Genomic DNA, 20,944 nt, shown 5'->3' on the forward strand with positions numbered 1-20,944 from the left:
GATGGACAGTGGGCCATTATCTTGAGAAGGTAGATCTTACCTAGCAAAAAGTCAAGTTAAAAGGAAACCTAAAATAAGACAGTAAGAATATTAATATTTTTATTTGATGTTACTTGTACTCTGAATCTGAACCTACTGTGAATCTAAACTGCATACTTTTACTTTAATTGTTAAGATTGTCCTTTCTTGGCTCACCTTTTACCAGATTACCCAAATGAATATTGGGGGGAAGGGGGGGAGCCAATCATTCAACTGCTGATTTAATTGTAATATATGATGTTTTAATACTATAGACTTAATATTAAAGGGATTTTATTTCAATGTCTTGGCATTAAATGCACTCTTTATAGCTGTTGAATAAATTGTTTTTATTCCTCCCCAAGTAATCCTTTCTATAAAGTATGTTATCAATGTTAATTAAACAGGGACTATAAAAAGTTCTTAAGTCATTTTTAGAAAATGTCATCAAAGTGGTTTTATAATACAACTTCATATATATTTGTAATCTGAAAAAAACACACATAGTTTCTGTAGAATATAACAGATGAGTACAGAACACATGATTCTACACATTATGAGCTGAGAAGTTATAATTAAAAGCAGATTTTGTCCCTGCATCTTGCATATGGACGGTTAATAGGAAAATACTTTAGTAAGGGGTAGGGGAGGGAGGATTGGGCAGAGAGCGAAGTTGAAATCTGATGAAGCTGCAAGAGAGATTTCGACTGATCCTGTGAAGCTGCAAGAGAGATTTCGACTGATCCTGTGATCCTCTAGAGCTGTTATTGCCCTTCACAATTGTCCCCACTGAGTAAAGGGAACCAAGACTCTGTACTCATTCAACATTCAACCATTGGTTATGCTGAATAACCTCCCAAGGGGATAGAGGTATGGATGGGGTGCATAACCTTACAGGAGATACGGCAGTTCCCAGGGAGGGACTTAGCTGTATGATATTCCTGTAGTCAATACTCCTGATAGTTGGAGATAGTCTTGGTCTTGAGTGGGATCTGGGAGGCTCAACACAGCTCATCACAGTGCACCTGTTGCTTCAAATAGTGGGTTCACCTACCTGAAAATAACTGGCCCATTGTTCATGTTGGTCCCTCTTCCAAGGGGAACATAGGAAAGGAACACTAACCGTAAGGGCTGCTGTATTGTGAAGAATAAGAATCTCAGGTCAGTGAGAACCATATAAAGTGAAGCAAAAATGTAAACATGTACTATTTTACTTGTCATATGAATGTGAACTTCAGCTCCTTTTTTTCTGCTAAGGATAGGAAAATGTATCACCTGAGTAATGGACACTTATTATGTACCTGAGGACATATTTGTCTGGTTTAGAAAAATTATTTTGGTATTTTAATAAAAACAGTCTAAATAATTTATTCTTGACCAAAATTAAAAGATATGAAAATGTTATCAACAAAATTACATAGTCTCTCTGGATGATCTTTACAGAACATCATCAAATATTGAAATGTCATGTGGAAAAGCGTTGGGTCTGATACTGGATGGAGTGTAACATAGAACCAGGACCAACGTACCAAGAGATGGATTTTATGTCAGTACATGGAACAGTTCTGTAGCTGAGTTGTACAAGTGCGGAATGGGTACTTCTGAAGTAGATCATTCTGTGATATTACAAGTCTTTTAACAAGAGTTTGACAGCCTATTTGTGCATGTAGTTGTGGTGCAAGCTACAGAATAATATTTTGTGTGATTTTCCAGGATATTTCCAACACTGAGATTATAGAAGTTTAATAGATTCTCTACATGCAATCATAATGTTCAGATATTCATTCATTTATATGTTCATTCAGTCACAGACTATGTGTTGAGCCTTTACAGTATTAGGAATAAGATATTTTGTTTTGTTTTCTTGAATGATTATGATAGAGATCCAGTATTTGGGAAATGCATCATATTTTCAAGCACCAAATAGACTTTGGACTTTCAATGTTAATATGAAGACATGTTTGTATTTAGGAATGTCTAGTAAGCCTTTACTATTTTTAAATACATATTTAAATTACATGATATAAGATAAACTTTTTAAAAGCTTAGGTACTAGTGAAAACCTGAATAATTGAAAATGTTTTTATTTTAATTTGGTTGATTCTTCCAATGATAAGATATAAGGGGGGGGGCATGTCTTGATAGACAGTGAGTATGATTTTTAGTATTTGGTTACAGTCTCCTCTTTAGCAGGTTTATGACAGAATGCTACTGTTTTGGCATTTTTTCATGAATTGAAACAGACAGATTTATCCATTGGTTGATTCTTGTATGTGCCCTTCCGGGGCTTGAACCTAAAACATTGGCATATGGGGACAATGCTCCAATCAGTTGAGCTATGCAGGGCCAGTTATCTTATATTTAAAAGATGGATATTCTTACTAATAGTAGCAATGAAACAAAGGTTTTATAAGTATTGAATTAAATAATAAATATAAAATATTTTGAATAATGCACTTGACATAAAAAGCATGTACCAAACAGCATTATTGCTACCATAATTAATGATAAATTTTTATTAGTAACAATAATTTTATTGTTATTATTAAAACTTTAATTATTAACTACTTAGAAGTGTACTAAAAGATGCATTATCATTTTTTTTTTGGCTTAAAGCTAAAGTCAGGGAAGGTGCCTCTCCTCTGTTTTTTAGGGGTAGACTGACTTTTTAAAAATATATATTTTTTTTATTGATTTCAGAGAGGAAGGAAGAGGGAGAGAGAGAGAGAAACATCACTGATGAGAGATAATCATTGATTGCTGCCTCCTGAAAGCCCCCTACTGGGGCCATCAAGCTTGCAACCTGGGCACTTGCCCTTGACCTGAATCGAATATGGGACCCTTCAGTCCACAGGTCCATGTTTCTATCCACTGATCCAAACCGGCTAGGGCTAGACTGACTTTTTAATTAAATGCAGTTGCCACTGTGATTTTCCAAGGAAAGAAAATGTAATGGAAAAAACAACAACAAGTCAACAAATGACAAGTGCTGGCGAGGATGCGGAGAAAAAGGAACCCTCGTGCACTGCTGGTGGGAATGCAGACTGGTGCAGCCACTGTGGAGAACAGTATGGAGTTTCCTCAAAAAACTAAAAATGGAACTCCCATTTGACTAAGTGATCCCACTTCTAGGAATATATCCCAAGAAACTAGAAACACCAATTAGAAAGGACATATGCACCCTATGTTCATAGCAGCACAATTTACCATAGCTAAGATTTGGAAACAGCCTAAATGCCCATCAGCAAATGAGTGGATTAAAAAACTGTGGTACATCTACACAATGGAATACTATGCTGCAGTAAAAAAGAAAGTTCTTACCATTTGCAACAGCATGGATGGAACTGGAGAGCATTATGCTAAGTGAAATAAGCCAGGCAGAGAAAGATAAATATCACATGATCTCACTCATTTGTGGAATATAATGAACAACATAAACTGATGAACAAAAATAGATCCAGAGACAGAGAACCATCACTCAGAACGTCAAACCTCAGGGAAGGTAGGGGAGGGTGGGGGTAAGGGGGAGAGATCAACCAAAAGACTTATATGCATGCAATGGCCACAGACAACAAGGGGGTGGGGGCATGAATGGTAGGTGGGGGGTAATGGGGGAATAAGGACACATATGTAATACCTTAATCAATAAAGAAATTTTTTTAAAAAAGCAACTATCGAATGAGATCCCATTATCTATGTGCTTATTTTCATTCTATTCTACTTTTATAAATAAAACTTTATATTAGGAATTGTCTTAACATATTGGGGAATACCTTTATATGTTATCTGTTTTACCACAATAATCCTTGAAATAGTTATGCTTTCCCATTTCACAGTTTTATAAGATGACACTCAGGATAGTTAAATTTCTTTCCAGGTCATTCAGATGGGATGGTAATACAAATGGAGTACAAACAAAAGACTTTCCTGTTCACTTTGCTCTTTTTACTGACATCTAGATAACTCTTAGAGTTTCTCAAAAGATATTGCTTGACTGGAGATGAAATCACAGATCCCAACTAATAGGGTTACCAGTGATTCAGCATACCAGAATCATTGATGTAATTTATAAGCATATCAGACCTAATGGACCTGAGCCCTCTTTAATTTAAAGGTTATTTTTTAAAAAAAACAGATGAGAGATGATAGATAAATGAAAAGCAGGATTGAAATGTTCAGACAGAATCACATAATGAAAGGGAAAATGTGAAAAGTGGCTACTGAACAGAATTTGATAGTGATACACAGTGATGATTTTTATAACATATAAAGGATTTAAGATACGGTACATGTCAATTTCCATTTGTTCCTAGTCTCTCTCTCTCTCTCCACTTCCCTCTCCCTGGTCCCTCCCCTAACAATACCTCAATATATCTATCCATGTACAATAATAGCTCTTTTATTTGTTAATATGTAGTGTTAATATGTAGTAGGAGTCATTGCTGCATATTCATGCTGATAGAAATTGTGTTGTGTGTGTGTGTGTGTGAGAGAGAGAGAGAGAGAGAGAGAGAGAGAGAGAGAGAGAGAGAATGTGTTTGTAATTAGATTCTCAAAGAGTTCCAGGAGATAAGGGCGGGGGGGGGGAGAAATACATGAAACCTGAGTTCTTCCAAGACTGGGGTTTGTTTGGATGACAGGAAAATTGTCCAGCACAGGACAATTACTCTGTGGAGATTAATTTTGCAATAAAATTTCTTGAGCACATTAATGAATAGCTAACTATCAACCTTAAGCTAATCAGAGAGGTTCAGAAGGCAAGAATAGCTAAGTCAATTTTTGGCCTTGTTTTAATGTTCTGATTAGAAGTTTGAGAGGATTATATGCAGTGAGTTTAAAATCCATTGTCTTAGTTTCACAATAAGGAAGAAAATAATTTAAATTCTCATAAACTACTAATGTTCAGAATCTTTTCATTTTCTTTTAATAATTACTTTTAGAGATAAATAGGCTTGTATAGCACAAAATTAAATATATTCCCTGCTTAGGTCATTAAGTGCTTAACATAATTATGTTAATTAAAACTTTATTATCAGATTTTCTGTAGAGATGATCCTCTCTTATAAGATTTTCTATGGAGATCATCTTTTCTAGTGTCCACACTATTAAGTTTGGCTGTACTTGATGCTCTACCTTTCCTAAGTATTAATCGGTAAGGAAATTTTACAATGGCTGAATCCACTGGTCATTTTTCCAACTCTGTCTTTTCTTACTCCCCTTTATTGGGACAGTTTCTTCATTTCATTGTCCTGTTTTTTTCCCCTCAAACCACACTGACCACCATCTCTCAAAACCTTTGCTGGTTTCTCTTCATCTCCTAGTGCTCTTATTGTTGTTGGAGTAGCTTGGCTTGTTCTATCATCTATCTGCACTCACTACTTGGATAATCTCTATCTGCACTCACTCCCTGGGTAATGCATTTTATGGCTTTAAATACTCTAAGAAATTCTAGATTTATACCACCAAAATAGATTCCACACACTTCCACCCCTGTCACATTTCAAAGTCTTATATCCAAACAATTATTCAACATTTACACCCTAAACCATGTCAATTTCCTGAGTCTAACCAAACACTTGATTTTCTCCCTTAATCCTCTTTCTCTCAAGGTCTTCCTCTCTCACTAAAGACAAATCCAGTCTTATAAGAGCTTGGACCAAAAACATGGAGCATCTTGGGCTCTCTCTTTCTCTTATGCTGTGGGGTTATTTGTTCTAACAATCACTCAGTATAGTTTCATAGAATAATTCTGAGTCTAACTACTTTTCATCATCTTCACTGCTGTCACTCTGATACAAAATACAGTCCTCTTTGGATTGTCACAACTGGTCTCTTCTTTCTACCTACCCAAAACCTATTTTCAACACAGTAGCCAGGATGATCTTGTTATAAATTCCCCCTCTTGGATTATTTCTTATTCCTCTTCCATGCCTTATTTTTCTTTATGTCTTAATTTTTAGTCATCAGGCTCTATACTTGACGTGTTCTATTGTCAGTTGCCTGAAGGCATAGGTTTTTGCCTATGGTGTTCACTATGTGTCCTCAGTGCCTAGGCCATATAAAGTATTTCTAAATGTCTGTAATTGATATCAGTATATCATACAATGTAATAACTTAAAAACTTTTAATGTGTTTATTTCATACCCATAAATGTGTGTCAGAAAAAATTATATTTAATACATAATATGTGCATGCCATTCTTTTTTTTCTCCAAAAAACAGTGGAACATGCCATATACCATTCAATGACTTCTTCATCATGTTTTACTGGCTTCCCTTATCATATTAATTGCATCTTTTTAAAATGTTCATTTATGATACTTTGTATTGAGCTATTATGAAAAATATTTCCTTTACATTTAATAACTTTATTGACGCTTGATTTAATCATTCCAAGCATAAGATAGACTTTTCTCTCAAATAAATGGATGGAGTTTATTTGTTCAACATAAATATTTTAAAGGTATAATATAGGTTAAAAACCTTAAAAAACAGGTACAAGGTGCAAATATTTGTATGTGAGAAGATAAAGGTTAAATCTAAACAGAAATCTGATGTTTGATTTATATAAAATTATAACCATACAAACTAAAATGTAGTTCGTTTATATAATACGTAAAAAAGAAGAGTTGATTTTGTAATTTTACTTTCAGCACAACCTTCTTTTTTTACTTCAAAACAAGCAAAACATGAGTGGAGAAGCTTTAAGGTTGTGAAGCTAGACTATCATCTCCCACAAAGGAGGCTCTGTTGTTTAGCTCCTTTAATCTTCTCACAAGATAAAAATACAATGTGAGAGAGAGGAAGAGCAAAACGAAAAATTACATCTTTTTCCAGAAGAACAGGTAAGATTTTAGGAAAAGATGATGTAGTAGTAAAGATCTTGGAATATGAAGGAGCAAAACGCCTGATTTAAATTTCTGCCTTACCTCTTACTGGCACTTATTTGAGCAAGATGCTTACTATCTGCTTGCCTTAGTTTATGCAATAGAATTATTTAAAAAATTGCATGACAATTCTTAAGAAATGCTTATATAAATGTCTGACATATAGTAAGTACTAAATAAAAAACTAAATATATAGGGAAAGAAAACATAGCTGAATCATGCTATATTCTATTAGTAGAAAAATAATTTAGAGTTAAATTCGATTACTAAGAATCTAAATACCACAAAGTAAAGATCTTGTCTAGTTAGAAAATATTTATTCCAAGAAGAAATAACCTTATTTTTCTTTTAGCATTTGTCACTTTTAAATTTGCAGCACATTTTTTTTAAATATATTTTATTGATTTTTACAGAGAGGAAGGGAGAGGGATAGAGAGTTAGAAACATCGATGAGAGAGAAACATCGATCAGCTGCCTCCTGCACACCCCCTACTGGGGATGTGCCCGCAACCAAGGTACGTGCCCTTGACCGGAATCGAACCTGGGACCTTTCAGTCCGCAGGCTGACACTCTATCCACTGAGCCAAACCAGTTTCAGCAAATTTGCAGCACATTTTATTGCAAACACTTTTTAACTCCCCGTGCTGAAAATTCTGTAATTTTCATTTTCCTATTCTCTGCCCAATAGCACTGGTATATATATGTATAGAAATCAACTTGGAGCTTTTTTGGTGAAGAATTTCAGCAATAATAGAGACTAGATAATACCACATTTTAATATTTAAGTTGACTCTTATTTTTCCCTATTTTGTAGAGGCAAATATTAAAATTCTAGAAAAAATTGAAGGAAGTTTCTATAATATGTATCTATTTAATTACACAAAATGAATTGTATAATTTAAATTTACTCTTATTAAAATTGCTGTATAATATACTCACCTCCCTGTTTTCATTGCAGAATCCCCCTGCCCCCAAACTGAGTTAACTTAGCCAAAATTAGGCTAATAACAAAATATTCTAGTAGTTTATTCAGTGGAAACTTTCATATTTCAGACATCATTAGTGGATAAAAGGAAAATGGAATATATTTGCATTTCTAGACACATCATATATATGTTTTAGTGTTTGTTCTTCCTGATTAAAAAAAAAACAACTTATATTGAAAGGAAAATAAAAACTATTATATTAAAATCCACCATCCAGATATCAGTGCTGACATGTACACATAAGGAACTGTTTGACATTGAAAGGGGGACTCAGAACTGTTGGACATGGAAACTGGGACTCAAACATTTTTGGTTATTCTATGTTTATTTCTAGTATGCAGAGGCAAGATTTTTTAAAGGAATGAAATGGGAAAAAATAGATACAGAGGCAAAGAAGCATTGAACAGACTGTCAAACTACAGTGGGAAGGCAGAGGAGGTTGCGGGGAGGGGGGGGGCTGTAAGAGATCAACCGAAGGACTTGTACGCATGCATATAAGCATAACCAATGGATAAAAAACACTGGGGGGAGGGGGCAGGTAAAGGCATGTACTGGGGGGAAGGGGAGGCCGGGGGAAGGTCAATGGGGAAGGAAAAAAAAAAAGGAGACATATGTACTACTATTTGTAATACTTCAAACAATTAAAAAAAAAAAAGGTGAAAAAAAAATAAAGTTTTGCAGATGTAAAAAAAAAAAAAAATCCAAGGTAGAATAGGCTATTGTTTTATTGATAAATTTTAATATCACTACTTGATGTAGCAAATGTACTAATTTAAACTTAAAATAAATTAATTTTAATGTTATCTTACAGTCTTATTTGTTCCTATATTTATTAACACATGCTTATTAGTTTGTGACTGTGTAGTGTTTGGGTGAAAACACAAACCTCAAAGATTTTTGCTGATGACCTTTCTTTGGTTTATGAAACAACAGACTTTCTCCCCATATTGTCTTTTCAGATGTAAAATTTATACTATTAAATTTTTAAATACATATTAATAGGAAAAAATCATGAGTGAATATTTTTCTCTCAAATTAAGTACAAATCATGTTACCAGTATTTTTAAAAATCGATTTTAGAGAGAGTGGAAGGGAGGAGAGAGAAACATGGATGTGAGAGAAAAACATTGATCAGTGGCCTCCCATACAATCTGACCAGGAATCAAACCTGCAACCTAGGTATGTGCCCTGACTGGGAATTGAACCCCTAACCTTTTGGTTTATGGGACAGTGCTCCAGCAAACTGAACTACCTGGCCAGGGCTATCATGAGTTTTAAAAATGAAGTAATAAGCCTGTTTTGTTTCTTTTTCCAGTTTTACTGAGAAAGAATTGGCATGCATCACTATATAAGTTTATGGTATACAGCATGATGGTTTGATTTACATATATTGTAAAATGATTACCACAACTGATTTAGTTAACATTCATTATCTCACAGACATGCAATAGAAAGAGAAGAAAAAACATTCTCCTTGCCATGAGAACTCTTAGGACATATGCTCTTAAAGATTTTTTCTGTGTCTTACGCAGCAGTGTTAACTATAGTCATCATGTTGTACGTTACATAGCTAGTACCCATTTCTTGTAACTAGCACATGAAGATATAAGCCTATTCTTTAATCCTCATCTGAGAAGATGTTTTTTATCGATTTATTTTTTTGAGAGAAGAAGGGTGAGAGAGAGAGTAAGGGAGAGAAAGAGAAACACTGATGTGAAACATCTAATGGTTGCCTCCTCTACACTCCCGACTGGGGATTGAACCTGCAGCCTAGGTATGTGCCATGAATGGGAATCAAACCCACCAACTTTCAGTGTAGGAGACCATGCTTCAATCAACTGAGCCACCTGGCCAGGGTGGTGCTAAGCCTATTTTTAAACTAAAACCAATTCATTTTACTATCTTTGTAGTAATTGAATAATTTGACTCAACCCAATCTATGAAACCTTTCCTCCTACTTCCTATTATCCACTGTCTAATCTGGTTGAGCCTTCCTTGTGAATTGCTACCTATGTGCCTTTGAATATCCATACTGGGTAAAAAATGGCCACACATTTTTTTCCCCCTCAAATCTCTCAATGAGATGTCAATTTTATCTCTGACCCCCAACCTTAATTCAGGGCTGGTTCTGGGACAATTGCAGAAGTGAGGCTGTACCAATAATGGGCCTTTAAAAGGACTTGGCAGATTTGTTTCTCCCTCTTGGAACACAGATTTTTGGGAGGTTCCCTTTGGGTTTCAACCACCATGTTTGAGAGAAGTTCAGTTCACATGGTGGGGCTATGTAGAGGAGACCTGAGGGGCAGTAACCGACTCCCTAGATGAACTTACAGCTGACAGTGCCAACTGCCAGCATGTGAGGGTGTCATCTTGGTGCAGCCAATCAACCCCCAGACCCCAGACTACATCACATGTAGCAGAACCACCCAGCAGCACCCATTCAAATGCACAGAATCCTGAGAGATAGTCAATTAGTTGTCCAAAGTTATGCAACCTTGGAGTACAGCCATAATTAAAGCAATATTCTTCTGCTTCTTTCAATTAGAGCTTAAGTGTGGTCCACTTAAAGGTTCCTACAAACAGCTAAGCTTTTGTACTTTATTCCAATTGCCTGTATGTCAGATTTTCGAGTGGGCTTTAAGTTATTCAAGGTCATAGATATCACTCTATTTTCTTTCCATGTGTCCTTTAGAGATATTAAATCATTACTAGGCACATGGGACTTATGAGTTGCCCATTGAATCCTAACAAAATGGAGGAGCAGATGGGGGTAAAAAGGGTATCTCTGGATATAAGACAAATTTAAAAGATATAAGGATTTTGATTAAACCAATTTTAATTACCAATTTAAAGAGAGATGGTGTGTTAGTGTGTATGCATGTAATCTGGATTATTTGAACAAAGGGATTAACTGTCGTTGAGGAGAATTTTTTTGTTTGTACACTCAACCTAAAATATCAATTTCAGTTAGAAGTATTGACATCTGTTGGAAGTGTACATGTGGAATTGTGAAAGAAGACCAGATTGGAGGCAAATTATGATCCCCCAAAATAAATAAATTTAACAGATAGTGGGGGGGAAAAGTGATCATCTGGAAATACACTGTAAAAGCAGGGATGAACATAATAATTTTTTCCTTCCAGTTTCGACCATGTATTCTTCATGGACTTTATGTGGAAAGTAACAGTTATTGTAACCATTTTCTGTAACTAATAATGTTCAGTGAAAGGGTATTGTTTGTAAGACTACCTACTAGTGGAACAGTTATAATGAAGTATAACTCAAGTCAAAATCTGGACTTAGTAAATAAGAGAATGTGTTTTTGTGAACAAATAATTTTTTTAAGGTTTAAAGAAACTGATGTTATTAAAAATGTGAGGGATTTTTAATATTCCTAGAGTACTTTTGAGTTCTTTTACTTTGTAATTATTAATTACTATCCATAAGAGAGAACATATTGAATATACAGGTGTCCCAAAAAATGTATACACACTTTAACAGCTGATAGAGCAATTTTGAAAATGAATCATATTTTAATAAACACTGCTTTTATGATTATTCTAAGTGTGTGTATACATTTTTGGGACACCCTGTATTTAAACAGTTTTCCAAAAACCTTTGATTGAGGATCAGATAATCCTCCCAGCAGACCTCTCCCAGATCTGTTGCTTGCCAGGATTCATGTTTCTGTTTCAGAACTAAGCTTGCTAAGAGAGAGAAAGGAGGTTAGAAAAAAAAATGCAGAGTACAAAAGGCTGTGTATGTGTGTGTGTGGTGGTGGTGGTGGTGGTGAGGAATTATGTCCCTTGCACTTCAGATTATGAAGTTCCACTTGTTAAATTGAAAGATAACTGGTCTTTATCTAAAGGACATATTCAAAAACATTTATTAAATGTGTTTATATACTCTTGAAATGCAAATGATTCACAAAAACAAGTATTTCGGCACAAAGCTTTATTCATGCATTCAAACTGTACACACACACACACACACACACACATATAGTTTGAATACATTTAAAATGTATAATGTGAGGAGTTGAAGGCATAACACTCACATCTCTGTCTTGAGTCTCAAGTGAGAAGGGAGAGAGTAGAAGTAGGAGGAAGAGGGAGGGGGAGGAGACAAGGAGGGTGGGAGAGAGATGAAGAAGAGAAGGAGGAAGGAAGGGAGAAAAAAACCATTGTGGATCCCACAGTCTCATCTATCCCAAGCGTGTGAGCGTCACATCTAGGTTGTAACAAAGAGATGATCGTGTCCTTTCTTTTTAGTTGTAGACAGGCCGACACAGCGGGCACTGCGTGCATGTCTGTCGCCTCCTCAAAGCCCCCATTCCTTCAGGAGTCATGAGCTCTGATCCAGGAGGGCCCGGTGCACAGTGCTAGGCGCGCAGATCTCTTGGAGACGCCGCCACAGGTTCGTGCGTGTGCTGTCAGGGGCGTGGGTGCATCTTTATGTTAGGGAGACTAAGGAGTCCCTTCTGACAGACTTATCTCGGTCCCCACATTTTCCGGGTATCCTGGGAGGAGTGTGAGGGACAGGTAGCCCCGTTCATTAAGGAGCGTGGGGTGCGGACGAGCAGAGCCGGGGAGGAGCGGGGTGGCACTGCCAAATCTTAACCAGGGCCCCTGGTGTTTGCAGACCCCAGTACAGCCGCCCGGGTCTCCACGGTGCCGCCTCAGAAGCTGCTGCCTGAGAACTCTGAACCGCATCCCTGCCTCGGTTGGGGATCCTCTTCCTCCTCCTTTCCCACCACGTACCTGGCCTGAGCTGCAGGGCGCGCTGCCCGGGGAACCCCTCTCAGCAGGACCTGCTCAGCCACCGTTCGCCTCCGCCTCCCGCCGCTGCGCCCGGCTCGCCCGGCTCGCAGGCACCATGGAGGAATCCAGAGCAAACCCACGAGCAGCGGGTGACTCTTCCTCCGGAATCTCTGGCCTGGCCCCTTTGGGGTGAGATGAGCAGGGAAGGGGCTCTCTCAGCCGGTCCGAAGTTGCCCGGAAAAGGCCTGGTAGAAAAAGAGAGTATCCGCGTAGGCTGGGAGCTCCAAGTCCTCTTCCAGCAGCGCCTTTGCCTCCTCCTTTCCCTCCACCCAGGTTTGTTTATATAGGATCTGGGAGCTGGGAGGCACTGCCCACCCCCTGCCGGCGCCCACCCTCCCTTCCAGGGCTCCCACACGTGGTCGTGGTCGACACCAGCACCGTCTCAGCAGAAGGCAGGAGACTGCGAGTGAGGAGCAGCGCTGGGGGCTCGCTTGGCGCATCTTCACAGCCTGCTCCCCTCCCTGGCGCCCTCACTCACTGCAATCCCAGCTCCGACTGGGTTTCGCCACCCTCCGTCCCTTTCCCCCAGGGGAGATTGAAGACAGCCCTCTTGAGGTGCTCCTGGCGTTTCTCTGGGTTCGCTCAGCTGCCGGAAAATAATGGTAACATGAACAGCGGAGCGTGAGCGCGTCACCGGAGGAAGGAAGAGATTGATGGGCAGAGAGCTCACTTCAAGGAAGATCGCATTCCTAGGGCTGCGCGGGGAAACGTGGGCGCCTCCGCCTCCTGGCTGGACGCAGCTGACATCTGTAGGCTCCGCGCCCTCAGGCTCCCAGGTCGCCAGCCTCTGCCTGCGGAGGAGCGTTGACGGGAGTTTGCGCACCTCCATCCAAACAGGAGTTCTCCCGGATCCCGCTTCCCGGCACCCGTCCCCGTTGTGCCCACCAGCACGCTGGCTTCGCAGGGAGTTGAACTTGAGTTCAGGTGGGTTATTCCCCAGGAGAACATAACAGGAGATGTTCAGGGAAGACGGGGAAGGCGATGCTCCAGTGTCCAAAGCGGACACTTTTCTTCCAAACACTTGCTGGGCTGAGCCGCGCCGCTTGCTCCCACACAGTTTTTACTTACTCGCTCCTCCACCACCCAGCCCTCCAAATCTAAGGGGTGAAAAACACACCAAAACTCCCGTTTTCTTAAGTATCTAGCATGCCATTGACTTTTCATAACTTATGATTAGTCTATGAAACCATTATATTTACTCCATCGCTTTACATTAATGAAGGTCAATAGGCTTAATGATTTCCTCAGCCAAGTCATTTACTTCTAAGCCAATAGATAGTGCCTTCGTCATAGTTTTCTGGGGGGAAAGTAACTGTGCGTTTGTTCTGCAGATGCCCAACTCCCTCTGAATCGTGCAGACTGGTGCTGAGCACGCAACAAAAGTTTGTAGCTTCTCCGCAGTTTTTGGTGCTTGGCAGGGGAGAGGAAAGGACTGTGGCATTCAACGCCAGGAGCAGTCAGGGAGCCATCTCCTTTAACTTTTCTTATCTGTTATCATTTGCAATGAAGAGGAAACAGAAGAGATTTCTGCAGATGACTTTGTTATTCATGGTGGCTTTAATATTCCTGCCCAACATTGGTCTCTGGTCTCTGTACAAGGATAAGCACCTGGTGAAATCCACCGACCCTGGGGAGCAGCAGGTAAGTGCCACCCAGAGAAAGATCACAGGAAAGCTGGTAAGGCATGCTGTGACCCTCTGGGGAGGGGAGGGGGGCACCAGGAAGCAGGTGGGGGATGGCTTGGGTTTTCTCCCAAGTCTTTACAGAACTGACATTACCAGACTCTAGAGACTTTGGGTTTTAAGCAAGTAGTTGTTTTAAGATCGCAGTCAATGACATGGTGAAATGTAAAATGAACTAGAAAAGGAGGGTGAGAGAGTTCAAGAAGTAAAGGTAATCTTTCACAATTGGTCTTGAACGTTGATTTTGTTTTGATCTGGGTGAAAGGTAACTGCTTATTTGTGGGATGTGGGAGTAGGTTTGGTGCAAGTTTATCACAGAGATTTGTCTTTGCCTTTTATCTGCTTTGGGTGTATATATTGAATTGGGCAAATTAAAGCATTAAAATAGTGAAGTAGTGATTAAAAAACAAACTACAGTTTTCTATATTTTGGGTTGTTATTTTTGCTTAGCAACAGCTTTTTACCCTTGGGGAACTTAACGTCTCAGTTTCTTCTCCCCTGTTGCTAAGGTGGTACCGTGGAGTATACACAGCAGAGTTATCAAGCATGTCCCTTCAGTTTCACAGTCTGGTGATAACAGTTTGTTGTTAAAAGCTTTCCCACAAATCAGAAATACCATGTAGTGTGGTATGCTTTCTTTTTACTTAGTATGCAGCCCATTAATATGTGCATTGCTGTTGACTTAACATGGATCAAAATAACTATCTTTCTTAGTGAGCAATAGTGCAAAACACCCTTCACAGTATGTTGATGAAATCCAATATTGTTGAGTTCCTTGTTTGTTAATAAGTAAAACAGTTCCTGTAATTAAACTTTTAACAATTGACTGCAGCCTTCTTTATAGTATTGATATAACACTTTTCAGTTAGTCCTGTGCATGCGCTCGGAATATTAATATTTTTAATTTCAAGGGTCATCACCCATGTACACTACATACCTTCCACATATAGAAGTGCTTAAGTTGTCCACTTGTGAACAACAGAAACATATTTAGTAATGGCAACTAAATATTTTTTCTTATACTTAACAAAGTTTAATTTCTTTTTACACAGTGAGTGGTTAGTTGGTGAAATATATGGAAGTAATCTGCTTTTTCATTATGACAAGTAATCATTACCAGTTGCTAGAGTCTAAAGATAACTAGTTGCTTGTGGATTTTTGGTGGATTGGAATTTTGAGGGAAAATGCTGACATATTTTCATTTAGTTATTGATATCTATCCTCCTTTCTAATAGAGATGGAACTTTGATTTAAAGTGTATTCTGTAATTGCAATAAAAAAAAGACATGGATACTTTGGATGTTAAAAATTTTTTTTCTATTTAGATCACTTATTTCTACAACCCTTGGTATGAAATGAGATTTTATTACCATTGGTAGTTAATACACTATTACATAAAACTTCCATTCCAATATTGACAAAATACCTAAAACAAAAATATTTTTTCTTGAATTTTGCTCATTCAATAATAACTATCTGAAATATTTGCTGGTATAGCAAACATTAAAAACTAATTAATCTTATTAATGAGATCTTTACAACCTATCAACTGGGTCTATTGATTTTGACCCTTAATAAAAAATTTGTTTCTCTGATGCAATAAGAATATAAAATATGACAAATCAACTCTCTTATTTGTCATTAAAATCTTCAAAAATGGTTTCCTTGTTTCTGGTTCTTCTGTAGTAAAATGATGCTTAATATCAGATAGTAAGTTAATGGGTATCAAAGGAATGAAGTGGTAATAGAAGGAACTGTTTCTCAAAGTTCATATGCTGTAGAGTAACAAGATAGATATCTTGTGACATCCCAGTTTACTAATTCTATGTAACAGTTTTGAAACCAAGAATAAAGAAAAGATAGTAGTAAATGTCATAAAATGAATGTCGGTCATGTACTTTAGTATTGTTAGCCTAAATTATGGTTTTTAAATTAATACTTTTTATAGATACAAAGTCAAGTTTAAAAGTTAAATTAATTACTTTCTGAAAGATAGAATTCATTCTAAAACAGGAAAAAGTAAGCTTTTATTGGTTTTACTATATTAATAAATATAACTGGAGAGAAAAATAGGGTATGTTGACATCATTATACAAGTATCAGATAAGTAAAAGTTAAGTTTTATGCACACATATGCAATTGACAAAATAAGAAGTTGCTTGCAGTGATGAATTAAACATGCTTACTATTATGATGTAATATTTTGCTAATGTATCTATATTTCAATGTTAGGAAGTCAGCTAAATGCAAAGGTTTTCAGTTGAAACATACAATTTGACTATTGGGGTAATGTGTTAATTAAATTTAGCAATTTATTTTAAAAAGACATTTTCTTGGTTGATTGCTAAAAATTTCTCCAAAAGCCATCTTTTACTGTATTTATCACCAAGTTGTGAAATGCTGAGGTTAAGGATTATGTGCTGATTGGGGCATTGAAAGCAATAAGTAATGAAGCTATTCAGAACAAGTCACATGGCCAAATGAAAGCTCTATTTTTACATCAGTTATTTGTCAAACCACAGTATGGTTTTAAGGGTGGCCTGGCAGTGCTCACAGGAGTTGAAAACTTTCACTGTTTTATGTAGTTTAATTTTTACAGTGGGTTTTAGGGAAATACTTTAATTTGTGGAAACTCAAAAATCACAGAATGGCTAATACTTTTAAAATACTCTTAATTTGTGTTTTATCAGAGTATATCACTAGTAGTTTGCCTATCTACTATTCAGTATAGTGTTTATTATGTAAATAATAATTCACATAATAATTTATCTGAGGTAAATTAAAGGGAGGGAAAAACAGAAAGCACTGATCAAACTGCATGTTAATTTCCATGTTGTTTAGTATTTTACATATTTCTCAAGTCTCTTATATGCTTACAAGTCAATTCTTTGTATTTATTATCATTTTACATTAAAAGTAATACTTATAAGTCCCATAAGATTTAAACATTTGCCCCATCTGTTTTACAGAAAATAAAAAATATGATATAAAAATTCCCTAACTATTTATCTAAAAGCTTTTTTCCTTTTATACAAACAAAGAGAATTGAAAAATAGTTTTAGTCATGCAGTAATTAAAAGGTTTATTTTATTGTTTGAGCTCTGCAAAATTGGAATCAGGCTGAGATAAATATTAAGCTTTTGCAATTTGTAAGGTTTTATAAAAATTTAAAAATATTTTATAGTTTTTGTTTAGATGTTATTTAATTAAATTATCAATCATAATTGTCATATATTATTTTCAATTGAGTTAATTTTGCCACTTTTTTACCATATATATTATGAAAGTATTTATTGATAATGAATGTGATATTTAGTGAAGGATGATTACTGTATGATTATTGCATAATAATTCATAATTTTATTTAAAATAATTTGAATAGCTACTCCTCTGGTTTTAGCTGCAATTAAAATTATATATTTAGATCTTCATTAAACTGCATTAGGATGGTAATTAGAACAAAGCAATATTTCAGAGCAAACCTACTTCATTCAATATTATTACATATCTTTTCCTAATCATTTATGAAAATATAAGTAAATAAAAATGACTCCAAAACACTTACTTTTTTTAATACATTGAAATGATTGATTAAAAAAGCTGTAAAATAGTTTAGTAACTAAGTTGCAAACAATATGAGTTAAAGAAAAAATTAAAAAGTAATCAGAATATGAAGAGATTTATGCAAATAAAAACTTGGATGAAAATCTCAGAATTTTAAATCAGACATTTTCAGAATTGTTCAGAATGATTTTAGGAACATGTTTGGCCTGGATATTATACCACGTTAAAAACCATCCAAACAAACAAAAACTAGACACTCAAGTCACTTTTAAACTGTACAACCTTCTTTGTACTTAAGAATTGCTATTTATGAAATAGGGCTAATCATGCTTGCCTCATAAAAAGGTACATGAAGTTGTGAGATCACACCTTGGATATGGAAAATATTTTGAGGTAAGATGTTGTTTTTAGTCAGATCCACACGTAAGCTATACTTGGTAGATGTGAAACTTAAGCTATATATATATATATATCCTCAAGGAGATCCCTCAGCATCTTTTCCAACTCTTCTGATGTTAGCTCCACACTTTGGAGGGAGGGGGTGATATTTCCTTTCAGCTAAGAACATTATGTTGTGGTATTTTAAACGTGTTTTATGATGGGAAGATGTCAGATAATTGGTACTCGGTGTATGCAAACATGCTTTCTTTTGTCATGGTGATCACTAAAGCTGTAGAGCATGTCTATATTTCTTTTTCAGTAAACACCCTAAATATTGGAAGAGCTAAGAACAGAAGAAAAAAATTGAGATTTTTCTCCTCTTGAAATCAGATGGTACATTTTCAACACACTAGATGTGAAATAATGAATTAATTTGGGACTGTTTTTAATTAGCTAAGATGTAGATTTTAAAATTAGGGTTGTAAGGACCTTTTCTTGAATTTATAGAAAATCCATTCTGACTTGTTACAGGATCTCACCACACAGATGACTGTAACAAGTGTCTTAATTATTTGCTGTGACCTAGTAGATCGAAACATGATTAGTTCATTACTTTGCCCCATGGGAGACAGTATGAAACACAGTCTTCTGTACACAATCTGGTGAATAATGAGATAGTTTCCCCCCCGCTGCTCATTGCTGTCCTGGATCAATTAACCTCCCATGTGTTCTTTTCTTTTTTTCTATAAAAGAAATCAAATCAGGGGTGGGATATGTAGGGTAAAGGGTGAGAAAGTTTGGGCCATTTAAGTGATTAGAGAAGAGAAATGAGTTTTGTTTGGTAACTTTGTTTTGTTAGAGGTAGCCATGAGAGCCTTTAGATAAATTTTCAACTGTGTCTCCCCATGTAAAACTTTTATAAACGTGAGAGTCATCAAGAATTGCCTTAGAGCCCAGCCAGCATGGATCCATGGTTGAGCATCAACCTATGAACCAGGAGGTCACAGTTCAATTCCTGGTCAGGGCACATACCCAGGTTGTAGGCTGGATCTCTGGTGTGGGGCATGCTGGAGGCAGCCGGTCAATGATTCTCTCTCATCATTCTCATCATTGATGTTTCTATCTCTCTCTACCTCTTTCTTCCTCTCTGAAATCAATATATATATATATATATATATATATATATATATATATATATATGTATACATACATATATATATGTATACACACACACACACACACATATATATAATTGCTTTAGAGGAGGGACTAATAATTAAGATAAAGACAAGACATTATGCAATATGAGTAGCATACAGTTTCAGGTTTGGATAAGTTCTGTTCAGCAGTCATGCTCATTTCTCATTTGCTTGACTTGCTTAGGATGAAGAGGTAAGTCCTGGATACTTCATAATCTTAAACCAACTGACATGACCATGTTGTTCTTCTATGGCCTTCATATTTACATATATGTTTACAAAAATACCATTATGGAAACAAAGGTGCAAATGTGCCAAGAAATAGGAGGTTCTGAAGATGACAGCAAAGATAAAGACACACACTAGATGCTTGCTCTCCTTATGACCTCCATCTGTCACACCAATACTTAACAATTCCTAAATTATCTCAAAATGTCGTTGTAATGCTTGGATGAACAACAACAACAAAAAACAAATAAAAAACATTTGTGCCACTGAGAATATGTATTTAGACAAGCACAAAAATGCATATACTGGGTTTATTTAATGCTTGAAAAGAAGACTCAAGGCATACATAAATATTGAAGACATGTTTACCCTCACTATCTCTCACGTATATGCTGGTGTCTGTTATTACCAAACTCCATTGAGGTGGCCAGAAAGAGGGTGAAAAAATAAAGGTATATTTAGAGAAATAGGAAAATCAGTGTTTTCTCCAACTTTTCTCCTTACAGTGTGGTGAGGAAAAAACACACAAGGTGGACTGGATGAGCAGTAGTACTCTCAAATTAAATGTACTCACTTCACATATTCATTTAGCAATACACACATATACATACATCTACACACGTGGTCTCACTTAAAAGAAAAAATAGACACACCCAGCTGTTTCATTTCCTACAATTTTTTTGTTTTTACTTTGTAACTTCTTGCTTATTTCATTGTGTTGAATTCACAAAAAAACTATTAGTCAATTGAGTTTGAAGCATCACTTAAATGTTATTAATGTAATTCTGGGAAAATGCATCTGTCTCTAGGAGCACTTATATCTATTTAGCAAGTGTGAGGATTACAATAAGGATTTAGCCTGTTAGAGTTGCACAGTTTATACATAGGGCAAGCCATTGTTATCTGGTAATATAATCAATACTGTGGTGGTTGCCATAGACTACCAGCAGGTGCCTATCCGTTCGTTGTTACAAAGGAGTGGTGGTATCTCAGTGAGGGCTGAGAAGGCTAATTTTGAATTTAGTTCAAGTACTCAAATACTCACACCATGCTATTTCAGTACATGAAGTCTAGAAAGCCAGAAACAGTACATTTTATTATCAATCATTTTGAACATTTATATTATATTAAAAATGACCAAATGGGTCAGGGCTGCCACCCAAGTTTGAATGAGCTGGGC

The 20,944-nt window shown here is 36.5% G+C and overlaps 1 protein-coding gene and 1 long non-coding RNA gene across 2 annotated transcripts in view; one reads left to right on the forward strand and one right to left on the reverse strand.

The window, feature by feature from the left end:
- Positions 1-12,183: 12,183 nt before the first annotated feature.
- Positions 12,184-13,328, reverse strand: LOC308250674. Its single transcript, XR_013960853.1, has 3 exons — positions 13,189-13,328; positions 12,651-12,895; positions 12,184-12,319 (listed from the first exon to the last, which is right to left on the reverse strand). It is a non-coding gene; the product is annotated as an uncharacterized lncRNA (long non-coding RNA).
- A 166-nt stretch (positions 13,329-13,494) lies between these two features.
- Positions 13,495-20,944, forward strand: part of GALNTL6 (polypeptide N-acetylgalactosaminyltransferase like 6) — a 1,018,136-nt gene continuing 1,010,686 nt past the window's right edge. The window contains exons 1-2 of the mRNA XM_080673354.1: positions 13,495-13,634; positions 14,042-14,351. Of these exons, the coding sequence (XP_080529480.1) occupies positions 14,214-14,351 (138 nt within the window). The 5' untranslated portion in view covers positions 13,495-13,634; positions 14,042-14,213. The remainder of the gene's footprint in view (positions 13,635-14,041; positions 14,352-20,944) is intronic.

Source organism: Plecotus auritus (genome assembly GCF_963455305.1).
Source record: "Plecotus auritus genome assembly, chromosome: 6".
In the NCBI taxonomy this organism is placed as follows: Eukaryota; Metazoa; Chordata; class Mammalia; order Chiroptera; family Vespertilionidae; genus Plecotus; species Plecotus auritus.